Source organism: Macrobrachium rosenbergii, chromosome 52, assembly GCF_040412425.1.
Source record: "Macrobrachium rosenbergii isolate ZJJX-2024 chromosome 52, ASM4041242v1, whole genome shotgun sequence".
NCBI lineage: Eukaryota > Metazoa > Arthropoda > Malacostraca > Decapoda > Palaemonidae > Macrobrachium > Macrobrachium rosenbergii.
The window spans coordinates 27,711,209-27,733,386 of NC_089792.1; the positions used below are offsets into that span (position 1 = coordinate 27,711,209).

At 43.3% G+C, this 22,178-nt stretch overlaps 1 protein-coding gene across 2 annotated transcripts in view; it reads right to left on the bottom strand.

Moving 5' to 3' along the window:
* Window positions 1-1,992: 1,992 nt before the first annotated feature.
* Window positions 1,993-22,178, bottom strand: part of LOC136833774 (26S proteasome non-ATPase regulatory subunit 10-like) — a 33,421-nt gene continuing 13,235 nt past the window's right edge. For both annotated transcript variants that reach the window (XM_067096027.1, XM_067096028.1), the window contains 2 exons: window positions 3,516-3,685; window positions 1,993-3,387 (listed from right to left, as the gene is read on the bottom strand). In XM_067096027.1, the coding sequence (XP_066952128.1) occupies window positions 3,234-3,387; window positions 3,516-3,685 (324 nt within the window). In that variant the 3' untranslated portion in view covers window positions 1,993-3,233. The remainder of the gene's footprint in view (window positions 3,388-3,515; window positions 3,686-22,178) is intronic.

Genomic DNA, 22,178 nt, shown 5'->3' on the forward strand with positions numbered 1-22,178 from the left:
TATATAAGAGCACGTAAGCTCAAAATGAATTTTAGGAGTATTTCAGACATTTGTAGACTAGTGTATTTTTATAATAAACATTAGCCTATCAAAACTAAATTAAATACTGTACTCTATACATAAAGCTATACTGAATACCACTGTACTTTAAGCTATTGACTCTCTAGTTAATACTCAATGAGGTGCATTTCTAAGCAACTGAAACTTGCCTTGCAAACTGCCATTAAAATACTGTAAGTACCACCTATGTAGCTATAACGGATGGTACTATATTTCTCCTCATTAAAAATTGCAATGATTTGAGAATTATGGCTCCTTTATTACAATGGTAACTAATATATCATTGAAACTATTAGTTTAACATCAATGACCAAAACTGGAAGGTGTATGCCTACCTACTAGGTAGAGCTAAATTTTATTACCATTAATAAAGAAGTTGACATCACTATCCAGCAAAGAAATACATACCAAGAGTAGTTTTGCCTAAGCGCATTTTCCACTCCCCTACAATACAAAAACCTGGATACTAAAGAAAAAGCCAGAAGTTTTGTACTGTAGTACATAATTAATTTAAAATTAAATTATTAATAAAAAGATAAGGGGGACACTTAATTTGAAACTAAGCTGCAGGTTAAGCACACAGGGGAAACTGCAAGTCACTTCCTTATTTTGAAACCAAAAAAGTAAGCTAAAATGCAAATTTTCCTTTTTGCTCTGTAAAAGAAAATTATCTACAAATAATACCAAAACCACTGACTAACGATCTTCATTAACAAAAATTCCTAACTCATGGGATTTAAACATTGTAAAAGTTGACTGCAAGCACAATTGCACTATGGAGCCTACACCACAGTCCTCATCTTCAAGGATGCACAGCTGGCAGAATTTAACAATTATGCCCACTTGGCAGAAAAATTTTTTGTCACTAAAACTTTTTACATGGGCTTAGGACTATGCACTTAGCTTTCCTCAGTAAATAACCACAACATTTTGTCAATATGGCACTAAAGTGTGAAATTATTCTGGAGCACACTTAGGTGGGAACACTGAAACAGACCTAGAGTAATGGAGATCTTGGCCGACCTGTATGCTGTTGCCACATCTGTGTCATAAAGGTGAATGGGAAGAGCATGGCAAACCCTGTAGGCAAGGGAAAGAGCCCTCTTGCCTTTAGTGAAAAAGAAAGAACATTAAAACTGACCAAAGCAATGAAATAATCTCCATTCTTCTTTTGGACAATTCATAAATTTCATAGAAGTGGGTGAAAACAAATCTTTTAGTAGCACGAAAAGGAACAATATAAATCATGTCTTAGACTCCAGCCTTTTGGTTCTGGTTAGAGAAAGTCATTTTAACAATCCTTCTGAGTTTGACCAGCATATTATACTGTACCTGGCAATCCTAATCATTACCTATTGCAAAAACCTCCATGATAGATGGACCAGTATCTTAAGTGCACAAGAATATGGATGCCCGGTGAGAGGATCTGCAGGGACAATCTGTATAAATTCTAAAGAATTATCTCCCCTTACACTTACGAAAAAGGAGGCAATAGCGCTTGAAAGCTCCAGAATTTGTATGTTAATATTTGATACTTCAAAAATCTATAAAAGAAGTCCTTTGTGACTACAGTGGGAAGAACATATGATTAAACCATTTATGAATATAATATGAATAATAATCCTCACATTTCTCCACTTGGTTCTGCATCACCGCTCAACCTTTATCAGCCACTCCCTGTGAACCTCAAGCAGCTTTGCATCATCATCCTCATTCACCTCATTAAACCCAACTTTGCAGTACAACTTCATGTCTTGACTGATGCTCTGAGCAAGAAGTTGTGGACACATGTAGATCATATTCTGCAGGCACAGGTCAAAATACTGGACTTCAACAAACATCAACGATGAAGCCGATTGCTTTTCTCATAATGAAATTAATCTAATACTGTATTCTGACTATCTTCTGATGGGTAACAATGAAATACAGGACCAAGGTTTTTTTTTATGGTGTTAGCAGGGTGAACAACACTTCATTATTATTACACCATGGTTTTTGAGATGACTATGAGAATTAGCTATTAGGAGGCATCTGTTCGGAATTTCATTCATCTGGAGGAGGTATCTCTTTGGAGGTTTATTCCACTTGGAGTTCTGATAAGTTAGCCAAACAAAACAGCTGTTGTCATCCATGTCTAAGAGTTGAACTTCAAGATTACACAAAACTTAAGGAATCCATTCACTGCCTTGAACACTGAATGATAAATCAAAATGGGTATAAGATTCAAATGTCCTTTTGCACTGGAAAGCATCGCAAGAGTTATACAGTCCTCAGCAACATTTGACACTGATGAAGTTTTCCTGGGTGATGAATGTCTTGTTATAAATCTTCCAGAAGAGAACTGTCTCATCCATGTTGAAGACTTAGCACTACAAAAACTCACAAATTTGTTGCTCAAGGGTCTCCAGGAGCACAGTAAAAATCTGTTTGCCAGCATTTCCATCTTCTGTTGTTAAAAAGTGTACAACTCTATAAAAGCCTTCTTTCTAGTTTTGTCCCCCTTGTTATCTAGTCTTCACTTCTAACCTTCAGAGAGGCAAACAAAGATAATGCCTTAAATATTATCAACTGGGTGAATATGAGCACATATTCTTATCCTGGACCCAGATGAACAGAAGAATCTCCATCTCCCATATAACTGGATGAGTCATCACGGTTATCCTCTTTGGAGCCAAAAATGAGATTTGTCCCTACGGGGATATAACCTTGCCTTTCACATATACTATAATTTTCTCCTACAAAAAATACTATAAGCAGTTTCAAAGTGACAGATTGACATGGACATCATTCAGCAGGTATGTAACATCAAAGCATGTAAAGTTTTTATGAACTCAAGAAAGGCAAGGTTTCAAGATTAATTCTAACAATTTTATTTATAAAACATTTACTTCTTTTATGTTAAGGGGTTAAACATTTCTTTTCGTAATTTATGTCCTACTGTATATTCCTGTAGAAACAATACTTGCAAAAGTTCACACTATTAGGACTTTCAAGCAAACCAAATTGCTAAATTATAGTAATTACTGTACAAGATATTTTAAATTCTTTATATAATTCCTGATGATTATTATAAAAAACACAACAATGCATATTATTATAATAGTGATTTAACCAAATCAATGAGTCATTTCAAGACTTGCAAAACCAGTATATCATTATAATACTCAAGTGTATTACAGGTCAATAGAAGTAATAAGGCGTCTGATGGACTGTGATGAAGACATCTGCAGGGGAATTTTCTGTGCTTTATTTACTATGTTAGTAAAAGCCCCATGTTCTATTAAGAGTTGTACTGCTGCTGTGCGCTCTTCTTCACATGCCAAATGCCTGTTCAAAAATGATAATTATACCATTTAAGATCTATGCTTTATTTTTTTTTCAAAATCTATATACCATTGTTTTTATTCAAAATTAATATTATACTAAGAATATCCATTTACAAAAATTAAACTTACAAAGGAGTATTGCCTTCTGAGTCTTGTAAATTCATGGAGCACATGTTGCACTGAAGTATGTGATTCATAGACCTTACATTTTCTTTAGAAGCAGCACGGTGTAATGGTGTAGCACCATACTTGTCCTGTATATTTACGTCAGCCCCATTCATTATCAAGATGGAGACTATCTGGAAGCATTTGAGGGTTCTAATGATTAGAAAACACCAAGGGGTAATGCATAATTTCTGAATAGATAGTACAAGTGTCTACTTATGCATTATTTAAGGAAAATTTTATTAATAAATTTACCAGTTTTAAACATTCTGTTGGTTCTAACTGGGATTTGTGGTGAACAAATAACTTAGAAATGCTTCTTTGATAAAAAAATCTTCTAAGTTGGAGAGTCACTCCACTGAACCTTTATTGCACTTTGTACAGTTACTCAGTCAGGGTGATGAGAGAGGTGATTCACCATCATGGATCTGAAGATTTATCTGGGAAGGACTGGATTATAAGATTTAGATTTAAAAACCAAGCACTGCATTGAGGTAACAAGTCCAACCAGTCTAATTCAGTTAATTTTAAAATTCAACAAATAACTACATTCTTTTATCTCAAATCTGATTCAACATGGCAAAATCCTTTTTTTTTTAAAAAATGCATTTTCTGTTGGACTATATTCCCATTGCAATCTACTCAGAGATCTTCCATGACTTGTACTGTTTATGCTTGGTCTTATTCAAGGCTTTATTTATATAACCACTTTCATACTGCAGATTTTATAGTTTTCAGGCAGCCAATCGAGGCTACGGCCTACCCCGGTGCCAAATCAAAGTCCTTCAAAAGAAGGCATCGTGCTTACCCTATATGAAAAATAGGAAAAAAGCACGTTAAATGAAGAAGAAGAAGAAGAAGAAGCAGCTTCTATTCTGTTAACCCACTGAGATATTCAAAGCTATTACAGTTGTCATCCATTTTCCAACCTCTAAGATTCTGGTGACAATCATAGAAGTCACTGACAAATATAAATACTTCAGTATTTATTTTTTAAATACTTACTTCTCCAGATCACGAAGCTGGTCAAGAGGAAGTCCGGCATTGCTCTGTTTTGCCGTCTTTTTTTCGATTACTCTGTTTTGCCGTCTTCTTTTTGATATGCTGAAGGCACATTGTGTTTTGGTCACCACATGAGGGTTCTGTAAAGTGCTAGTGAAGGTGATGGTGCAGTGAAAATCCAGTGAACTTTGATGCATTTATAAATAATCGCAATTTAACCTGGATTTTACACTGCTCCAGAAACAGTTAGGGTATTGTATATCCCTCTTGCTTGGAACACCTGTTAAGCCCTATGGTATAGGGCTATAGAGTTAAAACTGCCTTCACAGATACAAGTTACCTGTGAGAATATTTTTTTTTTGGACACTATGGCAAGTAACGAAGATGTGGTTAATGAGTCATTGGACCAACCACCAGTTTTGGCGGAAGAGAAACCACTTGTCTTGAATGAACTTCTGTGTTTCATGTCATGGCAGATGGATGTCACCTCCAAATAACAGATAATAAATGTTATTCAACACTATTTTGATAAATATGATATTTTAATGATAAAATAAAGTTTGTTCATACTTACCTGGCAGATATATATATAGCTGTATTCTCTGATAGTCCGACAGAATTTCAAAACTTACGACACACGCAGTGGGAGATCAGGTGGTTAGTACCCATTCCCGACGCTGGGAGGCGGTATCAGGAACCATTCCCATTTTCTATTCAGATTTTCTAGTGCCACTGTCTCCTGAGGAGGTGGGCGGGCACTATGAATATATATATCTGCCAGGTAAGTATGAACAAACTTTATTTTATCATTAAAATATCATTTTGTTCATGAGACTTACCTGTCAGATATATATATAGCTGAATACCACCATTGGAGGTGGGTACAGACAGAATAGGATTTAGGAAACACAATACATGTAGGTGAATGATACCTTGGCTCCTTACCTGTTAGCATAGCTGACTTCGTGATTACTATCACCCAAGTCCGCTTCTGCTTTAACTAGAGTCTCCAGCAAGGAAGTGACCTGTATAGCTGGTGAGTTCTAGATGATCTGTCAACGGGGCGTGACCACAATGTGACTAGACCATATTGACCATACAATGAGGGCAAACGGTAAAACAACCACCTGACCAAGCCTAACTAAGTTAGGATATCACAACTAAAGCTAACGAGTGGGAAGTCCGCCTCTGGCGGTCGACCCAACAACCATAAAAAACACTTTCTAATCATTTTCTATAGGATAGGATGAGTGTCATTCCCTGCCCCCAGGAAAGTATCTGCGGAAACGTATGGTCCTAGCGAGAAGCAGTTCTCATATGTCGTCTTCACATCTCTCAGGTAGTGTGAAGCGAACACAGAGTTGCTACGCCAAAATGTGGCACCCAGAATGTTACTGAGTGTCATATTCTTCTGAAAAGCCACTGAAGTTGCAACCGCCCTCACCTCATGAGAATTGACTTTCAGAAGTTTAAAATCAGTGTCTTGACAGCATAAATGGGCTTTTTAATCGTATCCCTCAGGAAGAATGCCAGAGCATTCTTCGACATAGGTAAGTCCGGTCTCTTCACTGAACACCATAAATTATCCGAGGGCCTCGACTTTCCTTCGTTTTGTCTAAGTAGACTTTGAGAGCCCTAACAGGGCAAAGGACTCTCTCTGGCTCTTGAACCAAATCTCAGCCATACCCTTGATTTCGAAGCTCTTGGGCCAAGGGTTAGACGGGTTCTCATTTTTCGCTAAAAAAGTAGGACTTAAAGAACAAACTGCGTTATGTCCTTTAAAGCCTATATGTCTACTGAAGGCTTGAAGTTCACTAACCCTCTTTGCAGTTGCTAGAGCAGTTAGAAAAATAGTCTTTCTGGTAATGTTCCTCAAGGTCGCAGAACGAAGAGGCTCGAAAGGACTGGACATCAGGAACCGTAACACTACATCTAAATTCCAAGAAGGAGTCCTTTGCCGAGGCACCTTCGAGGTTTCGAATGATCTAAATAGATCGTGAAGGTCTTTGTTGTTAGTCAGGTCCAGGTTTCTATGCCTAAAAACGGATGATAGCATACTCCTATATCCCTTGATAGTCGGGACTGCTTAGTTTGACTTCACTCCTCAGAAACAAGAGGAAGTCTGCTATCTGACTCACAGAGGTCGTGGTAGAGGAAATGCCCTTCTTTCTACACCATCTCCTAAACACGGTCCACTTCGATTGGTACAAATTACTGGAAGAGAATCTTCTGGCTCTGGCAATAGCTCTTCGCCACTGGTCTAGAAAAACCTCTCGCTCTGGCCAGCTTCTCGATAGTCTGAATGCAGTCAGACTCAGAGCGGGAGGTTTTTGTGGTACCTCTTGAAGTGGGGCTGTCTGAGTAGATCGACTCTCATGGGCAGTGTTCTCGGAAAGTCCACTAGGAAGGACATGACCTCTGTGAACCACTCCCTCCCGAAGGCCAAAACGGGCGCGATCAACGTCATCCTCGTCCCTTCCGACGACGCAAACTTCCTGATGACTTCTCCGAGGATTTTGAACGGGGAAAGGCATACACGCCCATCCATCCCGTCTGTTAGGAACAATCGTTTGTTGATTGTTCCCTTGGTGGATTGTTGCCTCCTTTGCTTTTGTTTGTTTTTCGTGCTGGTGAGTTGGCGTCTGTCATGGAGTGCTTGACAGCGGACAGTCAGGTTCGTAACAGCAACAAGTCAGGTTCGTGTAGCAACGAGCCAGGTTCTGGAGGGCAGAAGACCGATGGTCCAGGGCAGCAGCAACAAACCTGTTGGGGTAGCAGCAGCAGGTATCCGCCTGAGAGTCAGGTCCCGCCAGCAGCAGTGGAGAATTTTTGAGGACCGATGGTTGCCGTGTCGGCTCTGTCTTGGTCGTTATTGGAGGAGGATGTCAGCAGAGCAGCGGAGGTTGTTTTTGGCTAATGGTTGTCGTATTGACTCTGTCATGGGCGCCTGGAGTTGGAGGGCTGTGTTTGAGGGCTAGATGGTTGCCGTGTCGGCTCTGTCTTTGTTGTCCTGCAGTGTTCTTGTTGCAACCCTGTGTATGTTTATGTAACTCCGGCTTTTAGATTTCATGTGATTGTTTATTGCCTTGCTGACTGTATTTTTCATATGATTTTGTTTCTCAGATTTTATCTTTGTTAACCCTGCCAACTATTGATTTTGTTTATGATCCCGTTTTGTTCATGCTTGATGTATTTATTATGTCAAGTGTTGTAATGGTCATTTGTGCTTTACCTGTTATTGCTGTTATTATTTATTATGTTTATTTTTGAGATTATTTTTACTGATTTAAATTTATGAAGCCTAATTCTTGTTCCCATTTTATGTCAAATGTTTTTTTATTGTACTGGCTCTTCCGATGAAGGCTGAAACTGCTTCATTGTTTACTTTGATTTTTGCTATAAATATGGATTTTATAAATTGAACCAATTGACTCATCTGTAAATATGTGACAGTATATAACTTTATTGTAAATAAATTAATTTTAAGGTAACTTTTTTGTTTTGTTCTGCTCCTCCCTCCTTTGTTTGTCACCTCTCATTGTCAGTCATTACAGCCCAATTGCTTGTTTATTTTAAAGAACCTGTCGATCTCCAAGGCGAGATCGTAATATTGGCGACCTTAGGCCAGGATTGGTTCTGTTTGGCTGGCAAAGGTGTGAACATCGGGAGATATTTTGTTTGTAAAAAAAAAAAATTTTATTGTAATTTTTTTTTCTGTTAGGTGGAGGTGTTAGGGAATCGTTTGTTGATTGTTCCTGGTGATTGTTGCCATCCAGTGCTTTTGTTTGTTTTTCCGTGCTGGTGAGTTGATTAGTCTGTCATGGAGTGCTTGACAGCGTCAACTCAGGTTCGTAACAGCAACAAGTCAGGTTCATCCAGCAATGAGCCAGGTTCTGGAGGGCAGAAACAGCCGATGGTCCAAAAGCAGCAGGTATCCGTAACTGAGAGTCAGGTCCCGTCAGCAGCAGTGGAGAATTTTTGAGGGTCGAAGATGGTTGCCGTGTTTCTCTGTCTGATAGTTATTGGAGGAGGATGTCAGCAGAGCAGCGGAGGTTGTTTTTGGCTATGATGGTTGTCGTATTGACTTGGAGTCATGGGCGCCTGGAGTTGGAGGGCTGTGTTTGAGGGCTCTTGAAAGAAAGCCGAGGCTCTGTCTTTGTTGTCCTGCAGTGTTCCTGTGTTGCAGCATTCGTCTGTGTATGTTTATGTAACTCCGGCTTTTCGTATTTCATGTGATTGTTTATTGCCTTGCTGACTGTATTTTTCATATGATTTTGTTTCTCATGATTTTATCTTTGTTAACCCTGCTGTATTGATTTTGTTTATGATCCCGTTTTGTTCATGCTTGATGTATTTATTATGTCAAGTGTTGTAATGGTCATTTGTGCTTTACCTGTTATTGCTGTTATTATTTATTATGTTTATTTTTGGGGAAAAATTTTACTGATTTAAATTTATGAAGCCAATTCTTGTTCCCCATTTTATGTCAAATGTTTTTTTATTGTACTGGCTCTTCCGATGCTTTAACTGAAACTGCAGCCAGTTCATTGTTTACTTTGATTTTTCTATAAATATGGATTTTATAAAATTGAACCAATTGACTCATCTGTAAATATGTACAGTATATAACACCAGTGTAAATAAATTAATTTTAAGGTAACTTTTTGTTTTGTTCTGCTCCTCCCTCCTTTGTTTGTCACCTCTCGTCAGTCATTAAAGCCCAATTGCTTGTTTATTTTAAAGAACCTGTCGATCTCGAGAGGCGAGATCGTGTACCGTCAATCCCAGAGAAGAGCATCTACTGAGATCGCTCCTGGGTCGAGTACAGGGGAGCAGTAAAGAGGAAGTCTCTTCCACTTGGAAGTTGCAAAGAGATCTACCAAGGGGCGTCCCCATAGCTCCACAGTCCCTGACACACCTCTTGGTGCAGGGTCCACTCGGTCGGTAGCAGTTGTTGTTGCCGACTTAGAAGATCCGCAGAAGACGTTCTCTACACCTGCAACGAACCTCGTGAGGATCGTAATATTCCGGCCTGTGCCCCCAGAAGGATGTCCTTTGCTAGCAGCCAGGGACAGAGAGTGAGTTCCTCCCTGTTTCTTTAGGTAAGCCAGGGCCGTGGTGTTGTCCAAGTTGATCTGGACTACTCGGTTCGTGACTTTCGTCCCTCGAGAAGAAAAGTAGGGCCAACTGAATCGCCCAAATTCTTTGAGGTTTATGTGCCAGGACACCTGTTCCCCTCTCCAGGTGCCCGACACTTCTTCCCCTAGTGTTGCTCCCCATCCCGATGTGGACGCGTCGGAAAACAACACTAGGTCGGGGGTTCTGAAGTTTGAGAGAAAAGCCTTCTGCCAACTTTGATGGATCGAGCCACCACCTTAGGTGATCCTTCACCTTTGGCAAGATCTTCAGAGAAACTTCCAGATTCTCCTTGTCCTGCCAGTTCTCTGCAAGGAAGAATTGAGTGCGGTCTGAGATGCAGTCTCCCCAGGGAAACAAACTTCTCCAGCGATGAAATGGTCCCCAGCAGACTCATCCATTCCCTCACCGTTGCATGTTTCTTTCCGCAGGAAGGCTGAAACTTTGTCTAAGCACTGTTTTTGTCTTTCTTGTGACGGAAAAGCTCGAAAAGCCACTGAATCCATCTGAATCCCCAGATAAACGATGGACTGAGTCGAGGTCAGATGGGACTTTTTTTGAAAATTCACCAGAAGTCCTAGGGACTTCGTCAAGTTCAAAGTCGTGTGAAGATCCTCCAGACACCCCGGCATTGATGAAGCTCGAATGAGCCAATCGGTCAAATAAAGTGAGACTTATTCCTGCAAGGTGAAGCCATCTCGCAACATTCCTCATTAAAACCGTGAAGAAGACCATAGGGCTGTGCTGAGCCGAAGCAGAGAGCCCTGAACTGATAAACCTGTCCCCAGGACAAATCTCAGGTACTTCCTTGATAGAGGATGTATAGGGACGTGAAAGTAGGCGTCCTGGAGATCGAGAGAAACCATCCAGTCGCCTGGTCTTAAGGCTCCCATAAAAACTGGGACGTCTCCATTTTGAACTTTTCTTTCAGAACGAAATGGTTCAACCTGCTGACGTCCAGGACTGGTCTCCATCCTCCTGACTGCTTCCTTCGGGACCAGAAACAACCTGTTGTAAAAGCCCGGGATTGTAAATCTGAGACCTGTTCCACAGCTCTCTTCTCGAGCATTTGCTCGAGCAGGTTGAAGAGAATCTGCTGCTTCTCCTGCTGATAGGATGGCGACAGATCCTTGGGCTTTGTGCATAACAGAGGTAAGACGAGGAATGGGATCTTGTATCCCTTTTCGATGACTTGGAGGGACCAGTTGTCCGTCCCTCTCTCTCTCCAGGCTCTTGCAAAGGAAAGAAGCCTGGCTCCAACCGGTGTCTGAAGGTCCACAGAGTCACTTCTTGCCCCTGGGCTTAGAAGGGGCTCTACCTCTGGAGAGACCTCTTCCTCGAAAGGACGATCTTGAAGAGGCTCCTCCACGAAAGGGCTTCTGAATCTTGGAAGCCTGCCCAAGGGAAGAAGTCGAAGGGACTGCTGGACGTCTAGAAGACTGGGCCAGGAGGTCCTGAGTAGCCTTCTCTTGCAGAAGTGGAGGCAGTATCCTTGACTAAGGACTGGGGAAAAGATGGCTGAGAGACATCGGAGCTAACAGCAACTCTGCCCTCTGAGAAGGAGAGACCGACTTCGCAGTGAAGTTGCAGTAAATGGCTCTCTTCTTTAAAAGCCCCGTATAGAAGTGGGCAGCCAGCTCTTCGAGCCATCCCTAACCGCCTTGTCCATGCAAGATAGGACGCTGAACAAATCTCCCAGACTAATGGAGTCAGGATGCTACGAGCCTGCAAGTCCAGGACTCCCAGGCACCAGTCCAGAAAGTTGAAAACTTCCAATGTCCTGAAGAGGCCTTTCAGATGGTGATCGGCCTCAGACAACGTCCAGGACACCTTCGCTGACGAAAGGAGAGACCTTCTGGGGGCGTCCACAAGGCTGGCGAAGTCCCCTTGGGAAGAGGAAGGAACTCTCCAACCAACCTCCTCTCCCGTCTCGTACCAAATCCCCGTTTTCCCACTCAATCTTGACGGAGGCAGGGTGAAAGAAGTCTTGCACTGGGCCTTCCTGGAGTCCATCCACTCCTGAACCTTCTTAAAGGCCCTCTTCGTAGAGAGAGACGTGGCCATTTTCACAAAACCTGAAGTCTTTTGCGATTTAGATGAGGTTAACTGCGAAGGGGGAGGGCGAGGAGCAGAAGGTTGAAGCTTGTCCCCAAACAAGTCCGTCAGCAACCTTGTCAAGACTTGGTAGTCGGAAGAAGCTGAAGAAGACGAGGACTGATCCTCAACTGCAGGTTCCGATGCACTAGACAGCTCTCCTTCTTTAACAGGAGCAACCGAAGAGACTGGAGAAACACCGGGAGGTCGAAGCCCTTGCAGACCAACACGCAAAAGGGACTTCTGCTTGGAAGAAGTCCGAGAGGGGTCGCGAAAATCTCGGCAAGAAGAGTCTTGACGAGCGTCCTGACGAGCGTCCCGACGAGCGTCTCGATGAGGACGAGCAGCATGGGAGGCGTCTTGCCGAGCAGCATGAGGAGCGTCATGCTTAGCAGCATGAGAAGCATCATGGCGAGAAGCCAGAGGAGCGTCAAGCCTAGCAGCATGGAGAGCTTCAGAAAGAGGGAATTGGCGATCTCTGCTGAGACCAGTAAAGCGCTGAGCCAAAGGACTTCTAGAGGGCCGCGAAGCATGAGAAGACGACGAACGCGGAGAAGGAGAAGGGGATGGTTTGGACCTCTTGATCGGCAGCCGGGAATCCTTCCGACGACGAAACGTATCAGTCTCCTTCTGGGCCATTAACGAAGCCAATTGCCTCTGCATGTCTAGCAGAAGCTTACGAGTAGGAGAAGTCTCCTCCTCAGGAGAAGGGCTGATCCTGTGAGAAGACGAGGGGCGAGGGGACGCCTTCTTCCTTCTCACAGGGGAAGCAACAGCTCTCTTCCTGGAGCGACCGGGGCGCTCAAAAGCGTCATCGTCCGATGACGTCCTGGTCCTCTTCTGCGGCGGGATGGCGTCAAAATTCTCCGGAGAAGAGCGAAGAGCGTCACGAGAAAAGGGACGTGAAGCGTCCCCTTCTTTGAAGCTTCTCTTCAAAGGGCGAGAGTCCTCCCGAGAGTTCCACCCCCGACGTGGGGAGGAAGATCGGGGGGAGAAGCAATCCTTGAGGATTCGTGCCCGGCACGATCCTTGGCAGCCTGGGAAGCGTCAACAGGACCTGCCGAAGGGACGCCAGATCGGTGGGGGGTCCGCGTAACCCTCTTGCAGCTTTCGACTTGCCCACTCCCTGAGTCCTGGGAGTCCGGCAGAGGTCTGGCCTAGAGGCATTATACAGCCGATCTGACGCCCCCTCCACAACACTAGGGGACAGACACTATCACTGCACTTCACAGCACTTTGAAGAGCGAGCATTTTAGCTTCAAGTTACGAATGGAAGACATAATAACCGACAGGGCATCACCTTCCGCAGACACAACCTCGGGGCTCGGGGGCAACACCACAGGGTTAGGAAAAGCTACGTCTACGGGAGGGTTAGCAGGTGAAAAAACACTACCCTGACTCCTACTCACTGAAACACTTCTGGAGGAAGACCTCCTGATCCTATCCCGCTCTAACTTTCTCACATAGGAATCATAAGTCCTCCAACTAGCATCAGGCAAAGATTCACACTCCTTGCATCGATCATTCAATAAACAAACATGCCCCCTACACCTAGAGCATACAGTGTGAGGATCTACCGAAATTTTCGGTAGCCTCACCTTACAGTCTTGCACACAGCAAACTCTATAACTAGAAGAACTAGATTCAGACATCTTAATCCAAGGAAAAAACAAAGCCAAATCCAAAACAGTCCACAATTGCGTATGCCTAGCCACAAGTCCAAGTCAAAAAACCAAAAGTCAAACAAATACTTAAGTGACAACCAAGTTTACGAAATCCAAGACGGAGGTACTGAAAACAGGTGTTGACAGTACCGTCGACAGAGAAAATCTGAATAGAAAATGGGAATGGTTCCTGATACCCGCTGGGAATGGGTACTAACCACCTGATCTCCCACTGCGTGTGTCGTAAGTTTTGAAATTCTGTTGGACTATCGGAGAATACAGCTATATATATATCTGACAGGTAAGTCTCATGAACAAACTGATATTACAGAGGTCTGGGACATGTACCGGTTGCTTCCGGAAAATACTGAACTAAAATGGAGTCTTACATTGTGCTGTTGATAAAATGTCAAGTATGTATGATTGGCTACAGCAGCCAGAAGCAGACAATCTGCCCTGTATGGAACTTAAAAATATTGATGGGTTCAAACTGATTAAAAGAACCAATGCCCTCACGCATGACATATCTGAAATGAAAGAACACCAAAACGTTATCTCTACACAAGTATCAGAGATGACATCAGCACTAAAAAGATTACAATCTCAAGTTGATATATTAACAGCATTATGTGGTCCAAGCTACGGTGATAAGGTATGTGATGGTCTAGCCTTAGATAGGGTGCCGCCTGCTCTTTCAATGCAACAATCACATCAGACATTACAAGTACCACAAACGTTTCCTCGTAGCAGTGACACTGACGGAACCGCAATCAACGATCAACAAGGTGATAACCGAGGCCCGAAATAGGTTTACCAAATCAGCAGATGACTGTGGCAGTGATGATATGGAGAGAAGGGTTAGTCATTTCGTGAAGGATAGGGAAGGTTTTCTCCGACCACTCTCAAAGAACAACAGGAAAAACAATGGAGTTAAAAAATTAGATAGGCCTCCATTAGTTTGGAGAACCAGGAAGGGGACTGCTTTCAAGGCCATCACACCACCACTGCATAAAGTATTTGTCACGAATCTACATTCAGATACAACTTCAGAAGTAATGAAGTCTTATGTCAGCGATCTTCTCCCAAATGCTGAAATTACCATGGACAAGATTACCCCTCGAAATCCTTCAAGTAACAAGATTTCCTTCGTCGTTGGATGCCATGCAGAGCATTATGATGCCTTGCTTAGTGATGACTTGTGGCAAGAGGAGGTGAGGGTCCCGCCTTTTTACCCAGCTTGAACTTCCCGCCTTAAGCACCAGCAGCAATGAGAACCAGAAGAGCGGCAAGAGCAGCAACAGCAGAGAGAAGCGATTACTGAACTCTGTTAGTGATCAGGAACTGAACGCATATGATATATATGAATATATGATGTATTTTACCTTTTTTTCTAATGTTTATGGATACCTTAATTAGATACCTCAATTGTCATGGTATTAAGACAGCTGTTGAGTGGATCAGAGGCTTGTGTGATACGTCACCTATAACTGCTTTGCAAGAAACATGGTATAGAAAAGCAATTATCCATTGTACAAAATATCCATGATAATTTTTCTGCATTTTCAGTATCTTCAATGAAAGAAGATGTGGCACTGCAGAGAGGCCGACCATATGGAGGATTAGCTTTCCTTTGGCACAAGTGAGAGGAGGCCCCTGAGAAGAGGTTGCCCAATCGCCCGCGGGGCCCCCCACCTCGTGGTCTTCACCCGACAAGCGGCGAAGATGGCGAAGGAGAGAGAGGGAAGAACCGACAGGGAGAGAGAAGGAAGGAAGGAGGCCACAAGGGCCCCGTGGAAACGAAACTTACTGACGACGCCCCAACCTCCCCAACCCCCACAAATCTCCATTGCACAGGCAGCGAAAACAACACTCAGCACAAGTAGAAAGGAAGTAGTCATACCCTTGTACGCAGAGGGCGGGAGTCCAAGAAGGGGAGTGAACTTTTTACATCCTGATCAATGTAGGGGAGCAAAGATATTATGTCCAAATCTAATATCTCCAAACACACAGGGGAATGCCCTCAGTATCTAAATAAAGGGCTACTGGAAGAGAAGCATTACCATTTGGTTACGTCCTCTAAATACACCCTTGGCCGTCAAACCCAGGACACAGATGCAAGGAATAACGGCTTATGCAAGGCTATCACAAATCGTGGGTTTGTATATTAATAAATATCAAACACACATAATATATACACAAAGTACAGAAAGATCCCACTGGGATAATAAAGAGTTTAACAACAGTCAGGCAAAGAGATCCGAAAACAGGTCTGCAACGCATGACTGCCGAAAGCAAACTGGAATGTTTACATCCGGGCAGGCAGGTATTCCCCGCCTACCTGACGGTAGTTACTGCCTAACCACCGTGTTCAAGAGTTTAACGGCCATGTCCAGCTTCACCGTAAGGAATTCCTAATGTAAAGGACCGATGGTTTGTATATCGTGTCGGAACAATTTGCCATTTGTTCATACGCGGATCAAACCTGGGTCTTAACATATGGTTAGACACTTTTGGTGTGAGGAAAGGAAAATCTTGAACTGACTGGTGGTTCAGCACACCTCGTTTAATTTCCTGGTTAGGCCAAAGCAGAGGAAGGAGACGTATGCCCTGACTTGTCAGATAAATAGCTTATCAAATGGTCAGACTACTGGGCTAATACACAATGTGGAGGAACATAGTATAAGGGGAAGTTAAAGAGCTATATCTGCTAAGACAACAAACCTACGTTAGCCACCAATTTGTTTGTCATCATTCCTCTCTCCCCTTGTTAGAGAGAGGAAGGACTTGCTTCTGCAAGGAAGTATTCATGTATTTATAAACTTTCTCAAACAGAATGACCACTCACTCACCTGCATCTGACCAGTTCCAGCTCATGATGGGTCAATTTTCCTACTGCCCCCAGGTAGAGAAGAAGGGGAAAAGGAAAAGGAAAAAGACCAGTCATCTCATTCACTCTCATTTTCATACCATCATCTTAGGTAATATACAAAATTTCCCTTAGGGGCACTGGATGAGCTGCACAACTTGTTGAGAAGCCACCACAGGACCCAAGGAAAAAGTGTCCAAGGACCTGTGGGCAACGTCCCATAGATAGAAGGATGTGACGGTGGTTTGACAAAGCCAAGCACCAGCCTTCAAAATCCTATGAACAGATAAGTTCTTTTTAAAAGTTAACAAAGGGCCTAAACCCCAAACATCTTGTGCTCTTGCATGTACTGTGTTAGAATACGAGGGTGTAGAAGAGCTATAAGCACATCTAATAACCTCATGGAGCCCGAAGGAGATAGTATTTTTGGATACTTCTTTTTTGATCCGGCCTGTGTTTACAAAGTCTCTGACACTTTGGCCTCAAGAGATGATTCATTTTTAGGTAACCACGCAATGCCCTGACAGGGCATAAGAGCAATTCGTCTGGGTTGTTATCAACAAAATCTCCCATAGAAGGGATGGAAAAGGATTCAAACCTGTTATCATGAACCAAAGGATTTTGAGTCTTAGCTACGAATTCCAGGACAAATTCAAAAGCTACAGACCCCCAAACCCTCGCGTGTTTAACATTAGAAGAGAGACCATTGAGTTCACCAACTCTCTTCGGTGAAGCAAAAGCCAGTAAGAAGACTGTTTTAAGGGTCAAGTCTCTGTCAGAGGATTGTCGTAATGGTTCATATGGGGCTCAAGTGAGACTGCTTAACACCAGGGTCAGGTCCCAACTGGTTTAAGTTCTTTATGAGAACAAGACTGCTCATAGCTTTTGAGTAACATTGAGAATTCCCATGACAAGTACATCTTTTAGGTGCAAAACCAAGCCCAAAGAAGCCTTATAGCCTTTGATGGCAGACACAGAAAGACTTTTCTCCCTCTGGAGAAAAACTAGGAGATCTGCAATTCGCCAAACAGAAGTTCCGACTGGAGAGACCCCTTCAATGACACCAATCATAGTAGATGGCCCATTTTCCCTGGTACACAGCTGAGGAAAATCTTGAGATGGTCAGATATCTCTGTTGCTGATCTGCAAGGAAAGCTTCTCGCTCGCAGGAGATACTGGATAGTCTGCAGCCGCGAAGACACAGGGACCCTAATGACTGGTGATATCTCTCAATGTGAGGCTCGCACAGGAGGTTGCGCCTTGGAGGGGTCTCTCTGAGAACTGCTGACAGCGGGGCTAATAGATCGGGGAAAGATTCTGTGTGAGGCCACCAGGGAGCTACAAGGGTCATTCTGAGATTCTGAAAAATCATTATCCTGTTCAAGACCTTACGGATCAGGCAAAAGGGAGGGAAGGTGTAAACTTCCAAGTTGTCCCAAGAATGTTGAAGGGCGTTCGCCACGGCGAAGGGGTCTGGGACAACTGAACAGAAGACCTACAGCTTCCTGTTGAACCTTGTTGTGAACAGATCCAATACTGGCCTTTCCCAAAAGAGGAAGAGGCTGTCTACTATCTCTTGATGTAAGGACCACTCTGTCCCCAGGACATGACCCTGATGACTCAGTTTGTCGGCCACCACATTCCTCTTGCCTGGGACATACCTGGCTGAGAGGTCTACTGATTGGTCTATCGCCCACTGTTGCAGAAGCAGCGTCAGGGAATGAAGCTGGTGAGCGACTAGCCCCCGTTGTTTACGTAAGCAACCACCGTAATGCTGTCCGACATCAGAACTACAGAGTGCCCCAACACTTTTTCTGAAACTCCTGAAGTGCCAGGAAGGCTGCTTCCATCTCCAGAACATTTATGTGCAGCTCCTTGTCCTGAAGACTAAGACTCCCTGTGGTGGCATTTAGAAGTTTGGGTTTGTGTGACTGAGTTTTTGTTTTTGCCATTGTGAGTTTTTTTTATTGTTTATTTTGTGTTTTTGTTGTGAATGTCCGATGTAAGTTTTCATTTTTTTTTTTTCTTTCAGTTTGCTTGAGTGTGATAGGGTAGAGTAGTTGGCTCCCCTTCACCTAAACTAGAAGAGGCTTTACCTGGAATAGGGAATTGACACTGGCAACTACCAAAGCAGCCAAACAGTTGGTGAGACCAAACCATTTTCAAGTTCCACGGTATGAAGGTTTTGTGTCAGTTACTTAAGACAGTGACAGTCCCAAATGGGATCGTGGTTAGAGAAAGTGCTTTAATATCTGTATGCTGATTTTGCTGTGAATGAGATCTCAGATTCTCATCTGGAAAGAGAGAAGGGCTTTGGTGTAGAAAAAGACTGCATGAAGAAATTTCAAAGTAATTCCTGCTCTCTGCTTGGATGTCATAGCTAAAATAAACTCTGTGGTCATCCCCAAATTGTGTTGACTTTTGTGATTGTCTTGGATTATTCTGAGATGAAGTGCTGAGAAAGATAAGGAACTATTTTGGGACATGCACCAGAATTGGAGATTTGCTGATAATACTGTATATTTTGGCTACTGGTAGTATTGAGTTCGGGTAAGTATAGGAAGATTGTTTTGATAAACTGTAGTTATAAGTAGGAAATAAGTTAGGTCAAGTATTGGAAAATGATAACTGACAAACTGTAGTAAATGTAAATAAAATTAGGATAAGGTTCTGTTTGAAGGTCTTCAGATCGCTGTAATAATAAGTTTAATAAATTAGGATAGATAAAAAGCCTGGTTATCGGTGGGGTTCCGTTCCCGACGGTGTGACGATATCCGAAAATCGCCGCTAACTGAAAATCGGCAATAATAGCACTGATCCCTGGTTATCGGCGCCAATAACCGGTGATCAGCGCTGACGATAAGAGGCAATTGGCGCCGATAACAGGTTATCAGCGATGAAAATCTGGTTACGATGTCGCTCGACAAGTGCCGTAAAACTGGATCGCTGGTAACCGAGGCTGCCGATAACCTGACTTTGCCCGTAACTGCAAGAGTTGGAGATTTGTTGATAATACTGTACCTGGAACAAAGGAGTCCCTTGCAGGGAACCAGAACTCTTCCAGTCTCCACTGGAGAGATCGAAAGTGGAGATGGCTGTGGGGAACGAGTTTTTCTAGTGAGGTTGGGAGCCCTAAAACTACTTGCCATTGATGTGCTGGCTGCTTCTTTTCTGACAGAAAGGACTGGGCCACTTTCCTGAACTTCTTGATTCGCTGGTCTGATGGAAATATCCTCAATAACATCATGTCTATTACCATTCCCAGGTATTCCCAGGTAAAGAATCTTTTGACTGGGGAGAAGATTCGACTTCTCCAAATTTATCATGATGCCTAGGCCATGACAAAATTGGAAGAAGATGATCTCTGTCTTGGCTTAGTTTTTCCTGAGAACTTACCAGGACCAACCAGTCGTCAAAATATATCAAGAGCAGAATTCCCTGAGAATGAGCCCAGGATGACACTAGAGTGAACACTTTTGAACACTTGAGGAGCTGTTGTTAGACCGAAGTATAAGACTTTGAAATGAAACACTAGCTCTCCTAGGCTAAAGTGGAGAAATTTTCGGGAAGAGAGATGGATTGGAATTTGAAAGTAAGCATCTTCACATCTATCATGAGCATTAAGTCGTTGCTTTTGACAGCTGACAGGACTGTATGAAGTCTTTATCTTGAATCAGGTCTTCCTGATGAGCAGGTTCAGGGTTGAAAGGTCTATCACTGGTCTCCAATTGCCCATTGCCTTGGGGACTGTAAAACCCTGGAGAAGGATAAATGGGATGCTTGGAGAGCGGGGAGGGAAATCGAAGAGGAGTAGATATCCACCCGTGAGAACATCTATTACCCAAGACTCTGCTCTGAAACTCTGCCATGTAGCCCAATGGCTTGCCAGGCATCCCCCCACTGGTGACAACAAGTAGGGAAGGGTGCCCACTCTATCGCTTACCTCCTCTGGCTTCTCTTCCTAGTCTAGAAGAGCGGGGCTGAAAGTGCCACTGATGAGTAGTTTTCTTAGTCGTAGATTGAGAAGGCTGACTAGCTCTGGTAGTATTTGCTGCATTAGTGGTCTTCTTAGGAGAACACTGAGGTCTAGATCTCGAACTAGGGCAAGAAGGCCCAGCTGACTTTGACACTGCTTGATGAACTAGCCGGTCATTATTGTCTGCACTATGTCTATCAACTGCTAAGTCTAGTTGCTCTGTAGGTTAGAAGGGGTGTTCAAAATACCCCGTTCCTCAAGCACAGTAAAGAATCCATGCTGATACATCTTGAAACCTTGGAGAGGGCTGCATTTCTTTTCAGCAACAGGTTAACCCAAATGGCTCATTTAAATGAGCCAGGTAAGAAATAGCTTTACCGCCTGACTGTAAAAGCCAAATGTAAGGGGCAATGTCTTCTCAATCACCTAAAGCAGAGGAAAATATTTTTGCCACCATTGTAGACCATACGTGCAACCAAGATACAGTCTGAAAAGCAGAAGAGGCAGTCGGCTCTAAGAGGTAGACGCCTCCTGATGAGTGGGGGAAGGGCCTAGGGACAATCCAGGGCCTAAACGGACCAGATCTGGGTTGATTTGTCTTTGGTGTAGAGCCACACTAGGGGTTGTACATGTCGAGGAAGCAGAGGGGGTAGAAGTTTAAACGATCTACTAGACTCAAGCAGTTATCATGCCCGTTGACAAGAGAATTCACATGGCCTAAGACGGAATCAGCAAGGTTCGAGTACAGTGACTCTATCAAAGCCTTTAAATCCTTCTTAGGACCCAGTAAATTTTCAACACCAGTAAGGAAATCAGAAGAAGCTGTTACTGCTTCATGAGAAAGATTATTGTACTCACAAATGAGTTCAACAACCTCAGCATATGTTGTTATAAATTTTTGGTTCTCAACATCTATCTCCTGGCTGCAGGGATCTACTCTATCTATTGGGTCAGATGAATGAGGAATATCCTTATTTACAACTTGGGCATATGCTCTCTTGGGTCCTAAAACTCTCTAAGGAGCTTGGATGCCTGATGATGATGAAGGTAATCTATCCTGAGGATTGTCTCGTTCGCAAGAGCGAGAGACTGAATTTCTACTTCCGTTAGACAGATGTGTGTTGATATAAGGCCGTGCATCAATGACGTCACGTCTGCGGCTGAGCAAGCTCGAACTATGATCCTGATTTCTCCTAGGAAATCGTGAACATGAGAGACGTCAAGAGGACGAGTGAGACTGAACACCCGAAAGATTCAGATTATCTGCACGAATGAGCTGGTCTTATGGTTGTGTGAAAGAAAACGGCCATGAGAGCGATGATCAGGGGCCCTCTTGGGAGAGTGAGCAGAGAGGATTCTGAAACAACCAAGTCTATCAGCATGGACTTGCGAGCTAGAGAGAGACATATTACCTCTCATCGGGGAATCCGAACAAGGAGATTAAGAAGGAGGCAACGGCTGACGCTGAATACACGTACGCGTGCGAGTAGAACCCCTCACGACCACTGTAGAGCTGTGGGACCCAGAAGGTAATGGCTGATCTTCAGAAGAGTTCTCCACATGGGATTTCTTAATAGGTTTTATCATCCTTCCTACAAACACAAACCAGGGGATCGGGGGAAGACAACACTGCTGTAGATTCCCTTTTGGCAGACCCCTGCTTGGAGAGATCTATCGAGGGACAAGAATCAGCTGGACATGACACACCGACATCAGAGACCCGGCAGTGAGCAGGAGCAGGAGACCCATGTACGTGGTCAGAAGGTGAAGGACACGAAGAGAGAGAGATAGTTCTAGGTCTTCTTAGGCAAGGAGCAGCAATGAAGTCTAACCCTCCAACGACTAACGGGAGAAGACCAGACAGGAGAAGAAGACAACCATGAAGACAA